The sequence below is a fragment of the Channa argus genome, chromosome 4, assembly GCF_033026475.1.
Source record: "Channa argus isolate prfri chromosome 4, Channa argus male v1.0, whole genome shotgun sequence".
Classification (NCBI taxonomy): domain Eukaryota; kingdom Metazoa; phylum Chordata; class Actinopteri; order Anabantiformes; family Channidae; genus Channa; species Channa argus.
In genome coordinates, this window is record NC_090200.1 from 2,213,211 (window position 1) to 2,233,304 (window position 20,094).

The 20,094-nt window shown below is 42.7% G+C and overlaps 2 protein-coding genes across 2 annotated transcripts in view; both read left to right on the forward strand.

The window, feature by feature from the left end:
- Positions 1–4,519: 4,519 nt before the first annotated feature.
- Positions 4,520–20,094, forward strand: part of LOC137125576 (NLR family CARD domain-containing protein 3-like) — a 43,687-nt gene continuing 28,112 nt past the window's right edge. The window contains exon 1 of the mRNA XM_067501243.1: positions 4,520–6,168. The gene's annotated coding sequence lies outside the window, so the exon portion shown is untranslated. The remainder of the gene's footprint in view (positions 6,169–20,094) is intronic.
- LOC137125529 (NLR family CARD domain-containing protein 3-like) lies at positions 19,031–20,093 on the forward strand. Its single transcript, XM_067501140.1, has 2 exons — positions 19,031–19,325; positions 19,393–20,093. Exons 1-2 carry the CDS (start codon positions 19,046–19,048, stop codon positions 20,091–20,093), a joined length of 981 nt encoding a protein of 326 aa, XP_067357241.1. The 5' UTR covers positions 19,031–19,045.

A 20,094-nucleotide genomic window follows, 5' to 3' on the forward strand; every position in this document is an offset into this window, starting at 1 on the left:
TCAGATCCTCTTGTCCACACTCTCTGACTTGGGCATCTCTGGATCAGCTCTAGACTGGCTTTGTTCTTACCTATCAGGAAGAACCTTCAAGGTATCCTGGCAGGGGCATCTTTCTAACTCTCATAGCCTCTCTACCGGTGTGCCGCAGGGCTCAGTTCTTGGTCCTCTCCTCTTTTCTATCTATACTTCATCCCTAGGTGCCATCATTCACTCACATGGTCTTTCCTATCACTGCTACGCTGATGACACACAGCTCTTCCTGTCCTTTCCACCGGACGACTCCACAGTCTGATCGGGCATTTCTGCCTGTCTCTCAGACATCTCAGCCTGGACGAGTGAGAGACACCTTCAGCTCAACCTCTCCAAGACCGAAGTCCTTGTCTTCCCAGCCAGACCTTCGATGCAACACAACATCAGCATCAACATTGGATCTACAGTGATTGTCCCACTAAATCGGCCAAAAATCTGGGGGTCATCATCGACGATCAACTGAGCTTTAAGGACCACATCTCCTCAGTCTCTAGGGCCTAATTTTTAATCAGCCAAAAAGACCTGTGTCACACCACTTTTTAGATCTCTACACTGGCTTCCTGTAGCTGCTCGCATCAGGTTCAAAGCTGTGTCTCTTGCTTACAGGGTGGTTAACTCGACAGCTTCCGCTTACCTCAACTCACTCATTCAAGTCTACAATCCTTCCCACCTGCTGCGGTCTGCCAACGAACGATGTCTGGTGTCCCAGCACCGCACAGAAGACACCAAGCAAAACTGTTTAGTGCAATGATCCCACGATGGTGGAACAAGCTACCAAACTCTGCACGCTCAGCTGACTCTCTCCCAATATTCAAAAAACTGCTGACAACTGAACTCTTCCGCATCTTAATATGCACTTAAATCTCTTTAAAAAAAATAAAAAATAAAAAATCCTTTCTGCTCTTTCTCGCACTTGCATCTCATGAACTGTGAACACTTTTCTGATAGGACTTTGCTTTGATGTTTTCTCCTTGTCTTAGATTTTTGCTGCCTTGTACCTCACTTGTAAGTCACTTTGGATAAAAGCGTCTGACAAATGACTAAATGTAAATGTAAACTGTCAAAAAGACCATCACTGTACGGGCCAACAAGAAGCCATGGATGACGGGGGAGGTCTACAGACTCCTGAAGACGCGGAACGCTGCCTTCAGAGCTGGAGATGAGGCAGTACTCCAGGAGGATAGCCCATCAATTCAGCAACAGCAGAGACACTCGGAGCCTGTGGCAGGGAATACAGACCATTACGGTCTACAGGCCTCCACCACAGACCTGTGACAGAAACATCTCTCTGCTGAATGAGGTGAACGCCTTCTTCGCTCGCTTCGAAAAGCAAAACAGCTCCACTGCACAGAAGACTCCCCCTCCTCCTGGCGACCAGGTGTTGACACTGACCCCAGACAGTGTGAGGAGATCCTTCAGCAGGATCAATGCATGAAAAGCTCCGGGTCCTGACAACATTCCTGGGCGTGTACTGAGAGACTATGCAGCAGAACTCACCAATGTCTTCACAGACATTTTCAACATCTCTCTACGTCAGGCTGTTGTACCCACAGGCTTCAAAGCCACCACCATCATTCCAGTCCAGAAGAAGCCGTCTCCATCCTGCTTCAATGACTACCGTCCAGTTGCACTTACTCCGATTATCATGAAGTGCTTTGAACGGCTAGTCATGCACCACATCAAGTCTGCCCTCCCCCCCTCCCTGGACCCCTTCCAGTTTGCATATCGGTCCAACCGCTCGACCGATGATGCTGTTGCAACTGCTGTCCACTCAGCACTCACACCTCTAGATAAAAAGGAATCATGCGTCAGAATGCCGTTCACAAACTGGTCCAGCTGGGGCTCAACACTTCGCTGTGCAACTGGCTGTTGGACTTTCTAACTGGAAGACCTCAGGCAGTACGGGTCGGCAGTAACACATCCAGCACCATCACACTGAACACTGGGGCCCCCCAAAGATGTGTGCTGAGCCCCCTTCTCTTCACCCTGCTGATCCATGACTGCTCACCATCACACAACTCCAACCTCTTCATTAAGTTTGCGGATGACACGACTGTGGTGGGTCTCATTAGCAACAACGATGAGACAAACTACAGGAGAGAGGTGAGACGCCTGGCCGGGTGGTGCAGTGGCAACAATCTCTCTCTGAACATGGAGAAGACGAAAGAGATTGTTGTTGACTTCAGGAGAGCTCACACTCAGCACACTCCTCTAACCATCAACGGTGCTACTGTGGAGAGGGTGAGCAGCACCAAGTTCTTGGGTGTGCACATCACAGAGGACCTCTCCTGGACCAACAACACTGCAGCACTAGCCAAAAAATCACAGCAGCGTCTCTACTTCCTCCACAAACTGAGAAGAGCCAGAGCTCGCTCCCGAACTTGCCCCCCTTCCCTCTTCTGCCTCAGGCACAGAACTATAACCCCCTACTACCTCATCTGTCAGCTTAATTTAAAGAACTGCTCTTGAGCCCTCTGTCACTTTAACCAGACTGAACAAGCTTTTTTTGCACTAATTCTGTTACCTGCACTGATGTATACTTTACTGGTCTGCACTCCATCTGCCATGTGCCTTGTGCGGCTTTTACTTTATTTTACTTTATTTTTATTAGTATACTCTTCAATGCCCTTATTGTATAGTTGTATTTTTATAATTTTATATTTATATGTGATCTAGATCTTAGGCTCCACTGTTAGAACTACCTGTAAGCACCATGGATCCGAGAGAAACACAATTTCAGTTCCCTGTATGTATGTATGTACTGTACATGTGGAAGAACTGACAATAAAGCTTGACTTGAATTGAATTGACTTGATGTGCTGCTCTGACCCCCCTCCTCCTTTCAGGGTGGAGCCTGGTGGAGAACGATGGCTGAGACCAGGTCTGAGGAAGTGTAAGTGTGTTTTTAATGAGATTGATGGAAACAAAGCAGCAACATTCAACCATCTTCAAACTGCCACATCACTCATTCACATCATCAAAGTGTCAAGAAATGAACAGATGATGGATTAATAACTGCAGCTGTTTGTGTCTTGTTCTCTCCATCAGATTTCTGTCAACTCACAATCGACACAAACACAGTGAACAGGAAACTACGACTGTCTGACAACAACAGGAAGGTGAAATACAGTATGTGGAGGACATTCAGTCATATCCTGATCATCCAGACAGATTTGTCTACTGGCCTCAACTGCTGTGTAGTAATGTTCTGACTGGTTGCTGTTACTGGAAGGTGGAGTGGAGCAGTAATGTGGAAATATCAGTGAGTTACAGAGGAATCAGAAAAGAAGAAGACAGAGAAGATTTTAGTTTTGGAAGAAACATCCAGTCTTGGAGTCTGGAGTGCTCTGGTAATACTTATATTGTCTAACAAAATAACAAAAGAACATTGATCCCTCCTCCTCCTTGTCCTCAGTCTCTAACAGAGCAGGGTATGTGGACTGTCCTGCTGGGACTCTGTCCTTCTACACAGTCTCCTCTGAGGAACTGATCCACCTTCACACCTTCAACACCACATTCACTGAACCTCTGTATCCTGGGTTTGGGCTGTGGTATCGCTCCACTGGTTCAGTGTCTCTATCACAATAAGCGCAGAACAAGCGAAGGATTAGGAAGTCAAATGAGTTTGTGCGCTAAGAGGAGAGGAGGAACAGGTGGACAGACAGGACCGCGGGGACCTATGGGGCAGGTGCTGGAGTATCTGAGGAGGAGAGAGATAGTGAGCAATGGCATAAACTCAATATAGACTAGAATGAGAGTGAGATTCTTACTGTAGGTGGGTGGCGAGTGATGTCCCTCTAGAGAAGTCAGAGCACAGGTGAGGGATGGAGGAGAACTGGACAAAGGGCGGCTAAGAGACCAGGGGAAAAAAAGGACAGTAACAGAGCCAAAAAAACAAAATACAACAAAAATACAAAGTAGCAACTAAACAAAGTACCAACAAAAGGTGTCAGAGAAAACGAACCAGAAGTGAGTCTGTTGGGGCGACTTACTCCCTGTAATCGATTACGTAAATACGTAATATGCATCAAGCAGGGCTCCAAGCTAACGGTGTCCCGTCGCCTGGGGAGAGTATAAATTGCACCTGGGACACAAACAATCGGGATGGGGGACAATTTGGGGACAATAAAGAAAATGAGGTCACAGTGCGGACATTTAGTTGTTAAAAGTGAACTAGAGCACGAGGAAATAAATCTTTGTGTTCTGACGTCACTGTTCTTCTCTCTGAGTCTGACAGGGGACGAGCTCAGACAAGTGTCCCTGTCTGCAGCAGAGACCGCGGTCAAACCTGCTGATTTTTTTTTTTGCGTTTCATTTCCGGTATTTCCGGTACAAGTACTACGAAGGGTCAGAAATGACGCGTAAAGACTCAGGGGATTGTTGCATACTGAAAAATTACGAGATTTTCATATTTCACGTAGTTCATAAAATGTATTATTTGACACATAGTTCAAATATGACAAATATGTTTGAACAAAATGCATAATACCAGTAAAATATTATAGTATGTGAAATGGAGTATTTCCTTTGCTGATTAACACATCTCAGTATTTGAAATAGAAATAAAAGTATAAAGGGGAAAACTTGTTTGAAAGTTGTAATTTATTCATATTCATATTGAACAAACATTGTTCTACCAACATGTTTAAATTAAAATATAATGACAGGTAAACAATAACACAACATTTTATCGTGTTTTCCGTCTGATAAAGAACTTTCCGTTAAAGTTTACCTGAAACGTTAAATGGATTCCTGCTTAAATTACAGAGAACTGTCACCATAGCAGTTTTAAAGCCATTTTAATGCACAGTTTTTGAATAAAGTAAAGTCCGCCCAGCATTTTAACTAACAATACACGATACACATATATTTTTTTATCGTATCAGTAGAACAATACATTCAGCCAAGTATTTCAGTATATATTTTTATTTTATTTATCTTAGTCATATTTTAACGATGTGACCGCGGTTTAGAAACGACGGCTCATTTTAACACAGGGAGCAGACACATCAGGTAAAGTCAAAGTTACTGCTTAACTTGACCGGACAACATCAGTGCTCATTCGGGTTCCGGCGTAAAAACGCTCCGCAAATTAGCGATTTACAAGAGGAAATGAGGCAAACACTCGTTAAACGATCAGAAACGTAAAGAAAAGCGCTGTGCTGGCAGTTTCCCATCCACCTAAAGCTGGAAGTCATAAAAAGATGGATGTACCACAGGTTCTGATGGACCCTGAGACAGTCACAGACAGGACCCTGTATCACCTGTAGCTGTGAGCAGAGAGTCCCCATCAGCAGACAGAGGACGGGAATCAGTCATAGGGACTGATTTCATGTCCATTCTTCTTACACTTCACACAGTTTCCATTTGATTAAGGAGACATCACTCAGTCTATGTGAGGACTTTGCTGTTGTAGACATGATGAATAAATTCCCACTCAGTTGTACATTTATTAGGCTCAGATTAAGTCAGTCTAATCCAACAATCCTGCAGTAAATCCTCCTTCATCATGTACTTAATTAGGTGGACATAATAATAGAAACAGCTTCATGACACGCAGTTGCTGGCTATTTAATCATCCTAATATGGTTGGCTGGAAGTGGGCGGAGCAAGAGCGAGCGAGACTGCTGTCATCCGGAAGACGAGAAGTGTTTAGTCCAATCCTGTGGCCCATCGCTCGGACACGCCCACCCACACACCAAACACCCAGGAGCAGAAGATGTCAATTAAAATTCACCAGCAACACTAATGCTAATGCTAATAACCCCCGGGTATAATACATTTAATAATTTCATTCACAAAATGATAGAAAACAATTAAACGTTGATCGAGTTTGTCAGAATCTACAGTGATGTGTTCAAATGTCTCCTTCTGTCTAACTAATTTGAATTTACACTAATATTAAAGAGATTTGCACATCCACTTGAAAACTGAAGTGATTAATCAATTTACAAAATATCTGATGTTAACTTCTTCACTGAATAAATGTACTTAGTTACCTCCCAGCAGTGGAATAATACGGACATAGTCTTTTCCTCCTCCCCACAAACACACGCCCAGTTTGTTCGTATCAATGTTTAGTTTCACTTTTACCGAAGTGACGCAGAGTGTTTTCTTCATCCAAACGTCCGTCTGAAGGTAAAAAAAACGGACTTTACTGTTTCACTCGTGAACATTAGTCGTTGTTGGTTTAGTTACAGTAGAAACTGTAGAAATCTGCTGTTGAATTGTTCACGTTTTCAGACTCACAGCTTCAACTGTGAACTGCGAGCGAAGCAGACAAACATCCGCGATGTTGGGTTAATATCAGTAAAAGTAGAACGTAGTAAAAGTGGGAAAAGTCAGTAAAATCAGCAGAAGTGTAGTCAGCTGATGGTCAGTGGGTGAAGACAGAGTCATTAGTTAATTATGTATTTCTAAATGTAAATAAGTAATATATTCGGAAAGTTGAGGACACTGCGTCACGGACATGGCCGCAGGACTTCTCTTCTCTGTGGTTTAGTTATTACTGCTACCGAGAGGCTTTATTCAAATACAACTTTACTTAAATGTTTATTGTAGTTCATGTTTTTTAAAGCTTGACGCAAAATAAAGTTTTAATAACCTATGTGTCTGTTAATTGATTTAGAAGCTTTCTGTGGTTTTTAGACACATTCATCAGCTGTTGTAACTTCCGCTGTGGGAAGTAACTAAGTAGGTTTAATCCAATACGTTGGGCCACGTTAGTTCACATTTGATGTTACTTTACTTGGATATTCCCGTGTTCTGCTACTTTAAACTTTAACTCCAGTACATTTTAGATGGAAATATTTTACTTTTTATTTACACAATCCTGTCAGTATTCACTGCTGCTTTGTTGCTGAACTTTATCTTTAGACAAAGCTGCAGATTTGTTCCTCAGTTTATAAATGTAACTGTTGTGGTACAAATAAAACCTGCAGTGACTTTCAAAAGCCCTTAATAAAGCGTGATAGTAGAAAATACTCAGGTCTCTAAATTACTATTTATATACAGTCCTACTGCACTTCACTGTGAATACAGCCCACCCCCAATACCCCTTGGCCACATGTGTGTTACTGTGCGTCATTGTTCTGTGTCGGAACATCAAAGAGTAAAATCCCACGTGCTGTGTTCAAGAGTTTTTTTTAAAGATTTTAAGATTGGAATTACAGGCATCACTGTAGGTAACATTGCGCACTGATTTTTACAGAGACCTGGCTCTCAGACAAAGTCCCAGAGGACGCCATTCAGCTACAGACTCACTCTGTTCACCGAGTGAGTCTGTAGCTGAACGGTCGCGTCCGATAAGGCTAAAGGGGGAGGTGTGTGTGTGTTTGTCAACAACTCGTGGTGTGGAGATATACAGATGGTGGATGAACACTGTTCGCCAGATGTGGAGTTTCTACTGCTGAAGTGCCTCCTTATTATCTACCGAGGGAATTTACTGCTGTGTTTTTGGCCGCTGTTTACATCCCCCCGCGAGCTAACTCCACGGCAGCACTCAGCAAACTCCATGATGTCATCAGCGCGTTAGAAACGGCTCATCCTGACGCTGTTTTTATTGCTGCTGGCGACTTCAACCAGTGTAGTTTACGGACTGTATTCCCCAAATACCAGCAGCATGTGGACATTCCCACCCGTGATAAGAACACTCTGGACCATGTTTACAGCAACATCAATGGAGCTGTGTGAAGTCCCAGCTTGCTTTAAACGCTCCACCATTTTTCCGGCCCCAAAGAAACCCAAAATCACTGGATTTAGTGACTACAGACCCGTGGCTCTGACGTCTGTGGTCATGAAGTCATTTGAAAGACTGGTTTTGGCTTATCTGAAGGACATCACTGGACCCTTACTGGACCCCTTGCAGTTTGCTTACCGAACAAACCGGTCTGTGAACGATGCAGTGAACATGGGACTGCATTATGTTCTACAGCATCTGGACAGACCAGGGACTTATGTGAGGATCCTGTTTGTGGACTTCAGCTCTGCTTTTAACACCATTATCCCATCACTTCTCCAGCTCAAACTTACTCAGCTCTCCGTGCCCTCCTCTGTCTGCCAGTGGATCACCAGCTTCCTGACAGACAGACAGCAGCTAGTGAGGCTGGGTAAACTCTCATCCAGTACTCGCACCATCAGCACCGGTGCCCCTCAGGGCTGTGTTCTCTCCCCACTGCTCTTCTCCCTGTACACCAACGACTGCACCTCTAAACACCCCTCTGTCAAGCTCCTGAAGTTTGCGGACGACACCACACTGATAGGCCTCATCCAGGACGGTGACGAGTCGGCTTACAGACTGGAGGTGGAACAGCTGGCCGTCTGGTGCGGCCTTAACAACCTGGAGCTCAACACGCTCAAGACAGTGGAGATGATCGTAGACTTCAGGAGAACCCCCCCTGCTCTCCCCCCACTCACCATCATGGACAGCACTGTGACTGCAGTGGAGTCATTCAGATTTCTGGGCACCACAATCTCCCACCTGAAGTGGGACATACACATTGACTCCATTGTGAAAAAGGCCCAGCAGAGGTTGTACTTTCTTTGCCAGCTGAAGAAGTTCAACCTCCCACAGGAGCTGCTGAAACAGTTTTACTCTGTAATCATAGAATCCATCCTCTGCACTGCTATATCTGTTTGGTTCAGCTCAGCTACCCAGTCTGATCTCAGAAGACTACAGAGAGTAGTCCGGACTGCTGAACGAATCATTGGTATAGCCCTCCCCAGTCTCCAAGAACTGTACTTATCCAGAGTGAGGAAAAAGGCAAAGAAGATCACTCTGGACCCCTCACATCCAGCACACTCCCTGTTTGAACTGTTGCCTTCTGGTCGACGCTACAGAGCCCTGAGTACCACAACGACCAGACACAGGAACAGTTTCTTCCCTCAGGCAATCACCCTCATGAACACTTGACCATCACAGAACACATAACACTATTGCACATAAGCTAATTAAAATTCATACTCATTTACTTTTCAAGTTGCACACATTACTACTGAGTTAACATTTTGTCAATTTTATATTTTGTTTAGCTTTTTGCATTTATCTTTATATTGTATATTATTCCTTTATTCTTATTATTTGTTCTTGTATTGTCACTGTCATTCTGTTGCACTGTGAAGCTTTGTCATCAAAACTAATTCCTAGTATGTGTAAACATGCCTGGCAATAAAGTTCTTTCTGATTCTGATTCTGATTCAACATACGTGGTGCATACAGGGCTGCACCCCACCCCCACTTTGGACACTCAGACCACATCTCTTTGTTCCTGTACCCTGCTTACAGACAAAGACTGAAACAAACACACCCTGGCACCAAACAGGTTAAACTCTAGACCCCAGAGACTGAGACCACCTTGCAGGACTGTTTTGCTCTGACAGACTGGGATGTGTTTAAAGCTGCAGCCACTCTGGAGGACTCTTCCATCAGTGTACAGGATTATGCTGAGTATGTGACTGGGTACATCAGCACTTGTGTTGATAACATCGTGCCCACCATACAAATCAGGAAGTTTCCAAACCAGAAGCCCTGGATAAACAGTCAGGTACGTCAAATGCTGCGTACGCGCTCTCTTGCATTTAGATCAGGCAATGAGACCGAGTACAAAGCTGCGAAGTACAGACTGAGAAAAGCCATCACAGCGGCCAAGAGGCAGTACAGAGAGAAGCTGGACAGCTTCTACTCTACTACTGACTCAGGGCGGATGTGGCAAGGCCTGCAGCACATCACAGACTACAGGACCACCACCACCAACATCACCACCTCAACAGACAGCCTGCCAGACGACCTCAACACATTCTACACCCGCTTTGAGGCCCCCAGCTACACTGCAGAGAGGGGGCCCACACACACCCGGACCACTCAACCCCCCTCCCCTCCACCCACTGTCTCAACGACCCAGGTACACAAAGCTCTGAGGAAGCAGCAGGTCCTGACAACATTCCTGGGCAGGCCCTCAGAGCATGTGCCAACGAGCTGGCTGACGTTCTCACCTCCATCTTTAACCTCTCCCTCAGCCAGTGCACTGTTCCTTTGTGCTTCAAGACCACGACCATCGTCCCCCTGCCTAAGAAGAGCCCACCCACCTGCCTGAATGACTACAGGCCAGTGGCACTCACTCCAATCATTATGAAGTGTTTCGAGAGACATTCAGAGCAGCATACCAGACACTATCGACCACCTGCAGTATGCCTACCGGCCCAACAGGTCCACCTCGGATGCCATTGCTGCTGCCATCCACTACTCCCTCTCTCATCTGGAAAATAAGGACTCATACCTTAGGATACTTTTCATAGACTACAGCTCCGCCTTCAACACGGTCATCACCCACAAACTCACCCACAAACTGTCCACACTTGGTCTGCACCCCACCCTCTGTGAATGGCTCCTAGACTTCCTGACTGGCAGACCTCAGTCTGTCAGGATTGGTAACAGGACTTCAGCCAGACTCATCACAAACATTGGCACTCCGCAGGGTTGTGTACTCAGCCCCATCCTCTACATCCTGTTCACCTATGACTGTGTCGCCTCCCACAAGGACAACATCATCCTGAAGTTCGCGGATGACACCGCAGTGATTGGCGGTGACGAGGCAGCCTACAGGAGGGAGGTGGCCAGTCTGGTGTCATGGTGCAGAGACAACAACCTCACCCTCAACACGGACAAGACGAAGGAGATGATAATGGACATGAGAAAGGAGAGGAGAACGCATCAGCCACTGTTCATCCGGGAGCTTGAAGTGGACAGGGTGAGCAGCTTTAAATACCTGGGTGTCCACATCAGTGAGGACTTCACTTGGACACCTCACGTCACACAGCTGGTCAAGAAGGCCCAACAGCGGCTGTATTTTCTGAGGAAGTTTGGCATGTCGCCCAAGATCCTCAGCAACTTCTACAGCTGCGTTATTGAGAGTGTCCTGACCAACTGCATCACTGTGTGGTACAGCAGCACTACTGTCATGGACCAAACGCCTGCAGAGAGTGAAGACTGTGCAGAAGATCACCAGGACTCCACTGCCCTCTCTGCAGAGCATCTACCACCGCAGAGTCCACAGGAGAGCTGCTTCCACCCTCAAAGACCCCTCTCACCCCCAGCACGGACTGTTCACACTTCTACCCTCAGGGCGGAGGTACAGAAGTGTGAAATGCAGAACCTCGAGACTGAAGAACTCTTTCTTCCCCTCTGCCATCAGACTCCTAAACAGCTGACAGGAGTTTGCAACCATGAACATAACATAACATAACATAACATAACATAACATAACATAACATAACATAACATAACATAACATAACATAACATAACATAACATAACTGTTACACGGACACAACTGATACATGGACACAACTGCTCACGAATCACACAAATTGTTTTTGAATTGCACTACCGCACTGAGAACTGCACTACCTCACCTTATTGCTCTTATTTGTTTGCTCTTATTTTATTACTTTTTTATTTTATTTGTGTTTTATTTTATTTCTATTTTTTGTAAATTCTCATCTTACTTACTGTGTGACATTCAGAGTGGAGGGCAAAGTCAGAATTTCATTGTACAGGGAAACATGCGTTCTATCTGTGCATATGACAATAAACACTTTGAATCTTTGAATCTTTGAATCTTTGAATTGAATCTAGGAGGGTAGGAGTGTAACAAGAAAGAACAAAACAAAGCTGTTCATGTTCTCCAAAAGTCTGGATTCCAAATTTGCATTTAATTATATAATCACCACTGTTGAACAAAATCACAATAATGGCAGCATAAAATCAACCTAAATTCAAATCAAAAGTTTCATCATTTATTTTGCTCATTCACTTGTGATATCAATGATTTGGCAGCAGATGTCGCCATATTTAACTCAAATGCTTCGAAACACTAAACCATTTTCAACACAATGTCCTAATATTGATTCAGAGCTTCAGAAAGCTTCCGTTTCTCCACCAATAGTGTTGACTAGTGCTATTTACAAGATATACAGAGAATACAGCAGCTATAGCACTAGGCCCAACAATTCAATAATTTATGTATCAATAATCCACAAAAAATGCACAAAAATGTTCAAGAGGGTTTGGAGGCCGAGGACCTAGTACATGTGCTGCTGCCAGAGAAGCCAGTCCAGCTGGTGAGAACTTTTCAAACCCACTGAGCTACCAGGCCGCCGGTGTCCTTTAACAGGAGCTGCCCTCCTCCTGTGTCACCAGACCAGCTGGAAAACAGCTGAAAAACATGTTTTCTCATAAATCCACAATGTAACTGTATTTGTCTCGTCTTTGACTTTTAATACATTACACGTTAAAATGTGTCGTTATAGTAGTTTAACAGAAGATCAACATTTAACGTTAACAATCTGTCTTGTAATGAATCAAATAAAAGTGAGATTTGTAATATGACAAAGTTATACAGGCTATAGATTAAACGCAAGCTGCAGATAAACCAGCAGATAGAAGCAAACATAGAACATCTGACTGGGACCCAGAATGGTTAAAGAACCTCAAACACAGCCCATGTTGACCTCACAGGTTTCAAACAAAGTTTTAAAGAATTTAGTCACCAAAGAAAAATCTTCACTTTCATTAGGTGTAAACGGAATCAGGAACTGGAGACAAGGAGAACATTTGCGAGTCTGTATGAGAACATTAATAAATGGGTCCCATATGGGAGAATTTTTATAGATTTATGTATCCAGAAAAAATAAGTGCAAATAAGTTATTTTTCATGATGAGAAAATAAGCAGTTTGTTTCAATATGCTGAGGATTTCAAATTGCAGTTTGCACCAACTTCTGAGTTTCTAATAGTTTTATTTGATACATTTCATTATGTGAATTTTATCTTTTTATTAGTTTGTTTTGTTTGTTCTTAGTTCTTCTATTATAAAGTAATTGTTTTTGCTTGACCTCCAGTGTTTTTATTTATTTATTACCTAAACCAGAATGGTAATAAGGAATTAACATTTCTAATTTTATATCGTCTATCATAGGAGGTTTGAATCCTTCAATTTTTTTTATATATTCTTCATCTATGTGTTACAAATTAAGATGGGAAAACAGTGATATTTCATTAAAGAACAAATATATTTAGATTATAAACCTTTGATATAATCTCAAACTTATTCTAATGGCAGCATGAAACATGTCCAAGTGAAAGTAACATTAACGTTATATTTACATCCACAGCTTCTGATGTTCCGTTTTTATAAATGTAGCATGTTGACTGCATCTTCTCATAGTTTCTCTTAGCTGTTTTGTTGCTGCTTTGTATTAATACCAATGGAGTAATTAGATAATATAGCTGACAGAAACAGAACCTTAATGAATGTGAGATGTTTCCTATTAACAGTAAAGTGGGAGGTCACTTTGGGAGGGAGGGGATATCACTGTTTTAGTAACCAGGAGCCACATTGTGTTATTCTATCGTGCACTAAACAAGACATTACATTAAAACAGTCATTAAATAATGTACAGTTACTTATTAAGTCGTGTTTTCATTGAGAAATTAGGCTGTGAACAAATATTTGTTATTGAACAGTAGCTGTAGTTGATGATATGAACACTGCTATTAATAATCAGTAATAAGTAGTGAGTTCAGTTGGTTAGTTTCTCCCAGTTGCAATTATAGTTCTGTAACTAAAACCTTATTTACAGTAAATGTGTCACCAGCACACACATCATGAGGAGTTTAGCTTCCTGCCTCCATCTAGTGACTGATGGTAGAAGTGGAGAAGCTGATGGCAGCTTCCTCTGACTGCATTCAGCTGCCACTGATCTGAAGAAGAGAAGAAGGAGAAATGATGAAGAGGAGGATTAATGACGCCAGTAGATCAGATTAGTTTTAATCCTTTCTATCAGTGCATGGACTTACACTGCATTTCCATTGGAAATAAACAGATGCTGTCGATGACCAAGGAAGATATTGTCCATCGTGTGGATGCATTGTCTCTGTCTCACATCACCTATTCTGCATGACCACCACTGGCTCCCCATCCCCCACCTCATCCAATTCAAGATTTGATATGAACAAATAGTAGTAGACAGTAGTAATGGCAGCATCCGGTAAAGACTGGCAGCAGGACCACTGTGAATGGTCTAAAGAGGGATCAGTAACTCAGTCTCAATGATTTTCTAACTTCAGTGACTAAAATAAAAAAAACTCTCTCTCTTTCTCTGCTGGTGTTCTCTTTGTACCCGTGTCTATGTGGTGCCCAGTTTCTTCTGAATTTGACTTTGAACCCTGATGTGAGTCATCGGAGACTCACTGAAGAGTCATCAGTTCATGGATCCACTGTTGTACCGTTTATTACCACCGTTGGACACCGTTGGACCAGGAGGGTAAGTCATCTTCAATCCCTTTATAATTTCTGCAGCAATACAAAACATGTAAGGAACAAACTCCTCCTGAAGAGCAGCAGCAAGACTCCACTTTAAAACTATTCATAGTTCAGTAGAAAAGTGTCATCCAACATGTGATAGGACAGAAAAGATGTGAAGATGACAGTGTGGATTTCAGGCTGAAACAAGCTCTGTGTTGCTCAGCTGTGTTTGGATGTGGGATCCTTCCTGATCCAAACTGGTCATATTTAGATCTTAACTCTACATAGTGTCAATATGTACACAGTGGTTTTTCTGCCAAATCCTTTCAGGATTCAGTTAAACATGTTCATAGTAGTTAATGATCAGTCAACAAGCTGCTGTGGTGGATGGTGGATGAGAGATCAGGGGAAAGAGCTGATGTTATTTTCAACGTGTGCTGATGAACAATTCTTGTTGTTTTTTTCTTCATGTTCTGAGCTGATGCACACACAGTAAAAATTAACAGATGTTTTTTTTAATGGGTGGTTGGGCACAGATATCAGCCAATGCTGATGAATTAAAAATATAAATTGATTAAAACTACAGACACTTAGTCCACTGATTGTGCAGAGTTGTTGCTGAACTTTGTGTCCAATCAAGTAGTAACACAGTAGTTAACACAAAGCTCTAATGTAGGAGCTCATGTATTCAAAGCTACCTGGACTTCATTATATTTCTATAATATCAATTTTGTATTTATTTATTTATTTTAATAAAGACACAAACAAATGCTCTAAATCATTTAGAGGAAAGAAAGTTCATTTATTTGTTCTTGTTGAAAGTTTCTAGATTTTCCACCAGTTTCTTTGACTGAAGACTAAAAAATGAATTTTCCTCTCTGTTGGTCTCCTCTATTTACTAGGATCTATGGAGGACCAGACTCTGCTGGACCTGAACCAGAACCCAGCTGTGTCTCCTTTAAGAGTGACGTCTCAAATAATCGTCAAATTAATTTTAACAGACGACCCCCTGCTGCAAAGAGGTGAGCTGTTTGTGTTAATCAGTGTTTTAGTTTTAGTCCAGTTTTTATAGAGAAAATAATCTGAAATCGTTCAGTGAAGAAATGTACTTTTATTGATTTGTTCTTGTTGAAAGTTTCTAGATTTTCCACCAGTTTCTTTGACTGAAGACTAAAAAGTGAATTTCCCTCTCTGTTGGTCTCCTCTATTTACCAGGATCTATGGGGGACCAGACTCTGCTGGACCTGGACCTGAACCCAGCTGTGTGTCCATGAAGAGTGACCAGTCAAATAATCGCTTCATTGATTTTAAAGGACAACAACCCTCTGATAGAAAAAGGTAAAATGTGATGTTAGTGACCTCACAGAGGTAGAAACATGTCCTTGATAACAGCTGGACTGTGATCAGCTGGGACCCACTGCAGGATGTGGGTTCAGGGGAAACTGACTTTAACAGTAAGTGTGTTACTGTGTAGTTCACCTGCTTTTCTTCAACAGACACATGAGACACTCAGTGAAGAATCATGTCTCATGTTGTGATCGCTGACACTGATGGATCATTAATATCACAGTTATTGATCATATTGGAGATGATGTCATATATTGGAGATGATAGTTTGTGAATGTGAGAAATGATGTTTCACATCAGACCAGCTCCCTGCTGAGTTCTGACACATTGTTAGCAAAGCTCAGTGTAGAAATCATGAATGGAGCAGCCTCCTGTTCTCAGTCGCTGATCGTCACTGATTGTGCTTCAAATGTCAAACATCAGCTCAGATCAGCTGTGATGAACCAACGTTAACGCCAGGATTTAAACTGATGACAGGACAAATTCAACTTCCTATCAGGTTTGTTCTGTCTGCAGTCAGTGGAGACACTTCAACACATCACTGCTCAGTGACTGAGTGTTTCAGTAGCTCCAACATGAACAGAGGAAAACATCAGTTTCAGATTCTCCCAGTTGATATTTGATTTACTAAAGTCATCAGACTGTTAATGTTTAAATCTGTCTAATTAAGATTTGACCTTCTGTTGCTGTGTGTACAGTATTTGTACTTTGTACATTTGGCACAAACATTTGCTAAACTCTGATTAAATAAGAGAATTCAGTGCTGAGAAATAAGTGTGTGCACCTCAGGCTGCATGACCTTCACTTGATTGAATTCTCCTTAAATTTACTACATGTTAAACATTGTCATTAAATGTTGTTGAAGGTTTTTAAATGAGCAAACATTTCCTCTCAAATTTTTCCTCTTTAATTAAACAGCTTCTATGAAGCTAATGCTACATGAGGCACCACTCTGCTCCAACCAGCCTGCTCGTTCCTGCCCCACACTCTCCCAGTCTATCTACCCACTAAATATCTGATAATGTCCTGAGCTGTCCTTTCACTTCCTGCAGTGAAGATCAGGCTACATCCAGATTTCCAATAAAAGCTGCAGCTCATGATGTCATGTTGGTGAACGGTTCTTTTTAACCACTCGGGGGGAGAAATGAAGAGATCAGAGTCCTGCTGTTCTGGTGTGTGAAAGCTGTATGAAGACAAATCCACAGTGGAAAGTGACTTATTTAGACTTCTAAGGCTGCGTTGCCCCATTAATGATCTCTCGCCATGCAGATGTTGTTCTCCAGGAGGCATCTACTGGGGGAAACCAGGTTTCTCTAAACCCCTACCCTGATTTCAGAAACCAGCTTTCCCGTTTACATGACAGTTAAGAAATCATCTTAATGAGAAATCGGACTGTGACCTGGTTACTTTAAGTGCATGTAAACACACTGAGTCTTCAGTCTGTATTAGGTGGAACATGATTTTCTAGGAGGGGGCAGGGAGGCAGATGAGGTGGGGTTGGGGTTGGTTGGTGCCTAAGCTGGCAGCTCAGCCCAATAGTTACACTCAACTGCAGTAGCTGAGTTCCAACCAGTGGAGGACAGTCAGTGTTTCTAGTGGTTACACAATATGGAGAATGTGAATACTTTGTACAAAAATGCAAAGAGAGGACTGCATCCATAAGTCATCAGCTGGTTTTGGATCAAATGTCTCTGTCATTGTGGACAAGTTGATGTCCATGAGGAATGAGAAGGTGAGGACCTGACAGGCAGGATCTGTACTTGGTCTTTAATACATTAAGATGTGAAAATCCCTCTCACATGCTGCACTGCTCAAGGCAATGTAAGGGACATCAGAGCAACCTTGTAGATGTTTGTCTTCACTATGTTGACCAAGTTAGACCCAGATGAAGCTGTTTTTTTCTTAAAGTGGATTCCCCGTCTACAGACGAGCTTTCCTCATGTTTCTGAAGCTGGCTGCTAGATTTCATGTTGTTAGATCAAAATGTAAAAACTGATCACATGGTTCATATCTGCTTTCACACTTATCAAATAAACCTCTCACTACATCAGCTGTGTCCATGTCCTCGTCTCTTTTCTGAACTTCACTGTCAAGCAGAAGTGTCAGCTATAGAAAACACTGATAACACTTTGTGCAGGTATGTTTTAGATCCCTGTCTTCATAAGTGGCCACTGGAATTTAATGGCAGATAAAAGCCTCCATGTTTTCTACAGAGTCTCCTGTTTTTGGGCAGACCATCTAATATTGTGAAACTGTCCTAGCTTCACATAGACAATACCATCATTTTAACATGTCTCCATTGGATCTTCTGTCAATAAAAGTTCAGCAGTTTGACAACCGAGCGACTAAATGATTAAAAAAACCACTGTAGACTCCAATGTTGACTGAAGCTCCATCTGTGAGACCACATTACCCAATTATCTAGATTCATTAACCTTACTGTCATCAGTACACAAACATGTTCTCCTGTGCACCAGTTATGTGGAACCTGTATGTAACAACATGAATGTCGGCAGAGGGGATCATCTGTTTACCTCCACTGACCTCTGTTGTTGTTCTGTTGCTGCAGCCTGTAATGTGACCATCAGTCACTGAGTCACCTTTAAGTTCTTATCATTTGAAAACTGCTCAGGTTTTCATTGGTTAAAGACCCTGTTCACTTGGGGGCAGGAACCACAGTGAGCAACAGCTTTTTCTACTTTATCTTAATTACTTAAATACATTGTTTGGCTGTTTTCTGGGCCTTTTTCTCACAGTCTGCAGTCAGTAGATTGATTTAATAGTGTTTTAAAATTCATGCTACAATTACAAATATAAGATCACACAATTCTGCTGTTTCTGAGTTTTGCTTTTACAAAGCAAATAAACTCCACTCAAGTCAAAATGATCCAAGAACCTCCTTTTCAGATGGTCTTGGCTTTGTTGTTTGTTCTGCTTAACTGTGCACAACAATAACTCTACACCGAGACTTTGTGGAGATATAATCAAAGAAGAGACAATACACAACTCTACCAAAGTTATAAACTTTTGCAGAAATTGCTTTGCTGCACAGTTTTATAGGAGACAATAACAGATCAACCTGACAAGCAGGAAAACCAACACAGTAAATTAAAAGCTGGTGATTCACAGTGGGATCAACATTACAAGCAGTTTTAATAAAGAGAAAATCATCTGATTCAGTAAAGTAACAAACATTTAGCTTGTGTCTCTGTGTGGACAGACATAATGTGAGCTCATTCTTCCTGGTTCCTCCACAGAGTGGACCAGCAGAGCTCAGAGGTTCCCAGTGGTCAGTCTGTCCAGCAGCATCAAACACACCTGGACTCCATATTTATGGTCTGTACATGTACAACTAGTCTGTCCAACATGGATCTGATGTTTGGCTCCATGGTTTTACTTGGATTGTGTCATTCATATAGTTTTCTGTTCCAGCTGCTGGAGGACAACATTGTCACTTTTGTGAAGAACGAGCTGAAGAAGATCCAGAAGAGTCTAGAATGCTTAGAGAGTCAGAGGGAGGATGAGGAGGTGTTGGATGGTGAGGATGAAGAGCAGAGGAGGAGCAGCAGAGAGTCATTTCTGAAGATCACAGTGAACTTCCTGAGGAGAATGAAGCAGGAGGAGCTGGCTGACTGTCTGCACAGCAGTAAGAGGATTTCTGTAAAAATTTACCTTTTTATATATCTTTGTCTGATTTTTATCTGCCTGTCCAGGAACTCCTGCTGTAATTTGTCAGCGTAAACTAAAGTCTAACCTGAAGAAGAAGTTCCAGTGTGTGTTTGAGGGCATCGCTAAAGCAGGAAACCCAACCCTTCTGAATCAGATCTACACAGAGCTCTACATCACAGAGGGAGGGACTGGAGAGGTCAATGATGAACATGAGGTCAGACAGATTAAAACAGCATCCAGGAAACCAGTCAGACCAGAAACAACAATCAGACATGAAGACATCTTTAAAGCCTCACCTGGAAGAGATGGACCAATCAGAAGAGTGATGACAAAGGGAGTGGCTGGCATTGGGAAAACAGTCTCAGCACAGAAGTTCACTCTGGACTGGGCTGAAGACAAAGCCAACCAGGACATACAGTTCACATTTCCATTGACTTTCAGAGAGATGAATGTGCTGAAAGAGAAAAAGTTCAGCTTGGTGGAACTTGTTCATCACTTCTTTCCTGAAACCAAAGGAATCAGCAGGTTTGAAGAGTTCCAGGTTGTGTTCATCTTTGACGGTCTGGATGAGTGTCGACTTCTTCTGGACTTTAAGAACATCAAGATCCTGACTGATGTTACAGAGTCCGTCTCAGTGGATGTGCTGCTGACAAACCTCATCATGGGGAAACCTGCTTCCCTCTGCTCGCCTCTGGATCACCACACGACCTGCAGCAGCCAATCAGATCCCTCCTTGGTGTGTTGAC

What these genes read in the sequence shown, in the direction of transcription:
- LOC137125529 (XM_067501140.1), top strand. Translation starts at nt 19,046, where the DNA reads ATGGATCTGATGTTTGGCTCCATGGTTTTACTTGGATTGTGTCATTCA. An exon ending in GGCTGACTGTCTGCACAGCA is followed by an intron (nt 19,326 to 19,392) that starts GTAAGAGGATTT and finishes CTGCCTGTCCAG; the next exon opens with GAACTCCTGCTGTAATTTGT.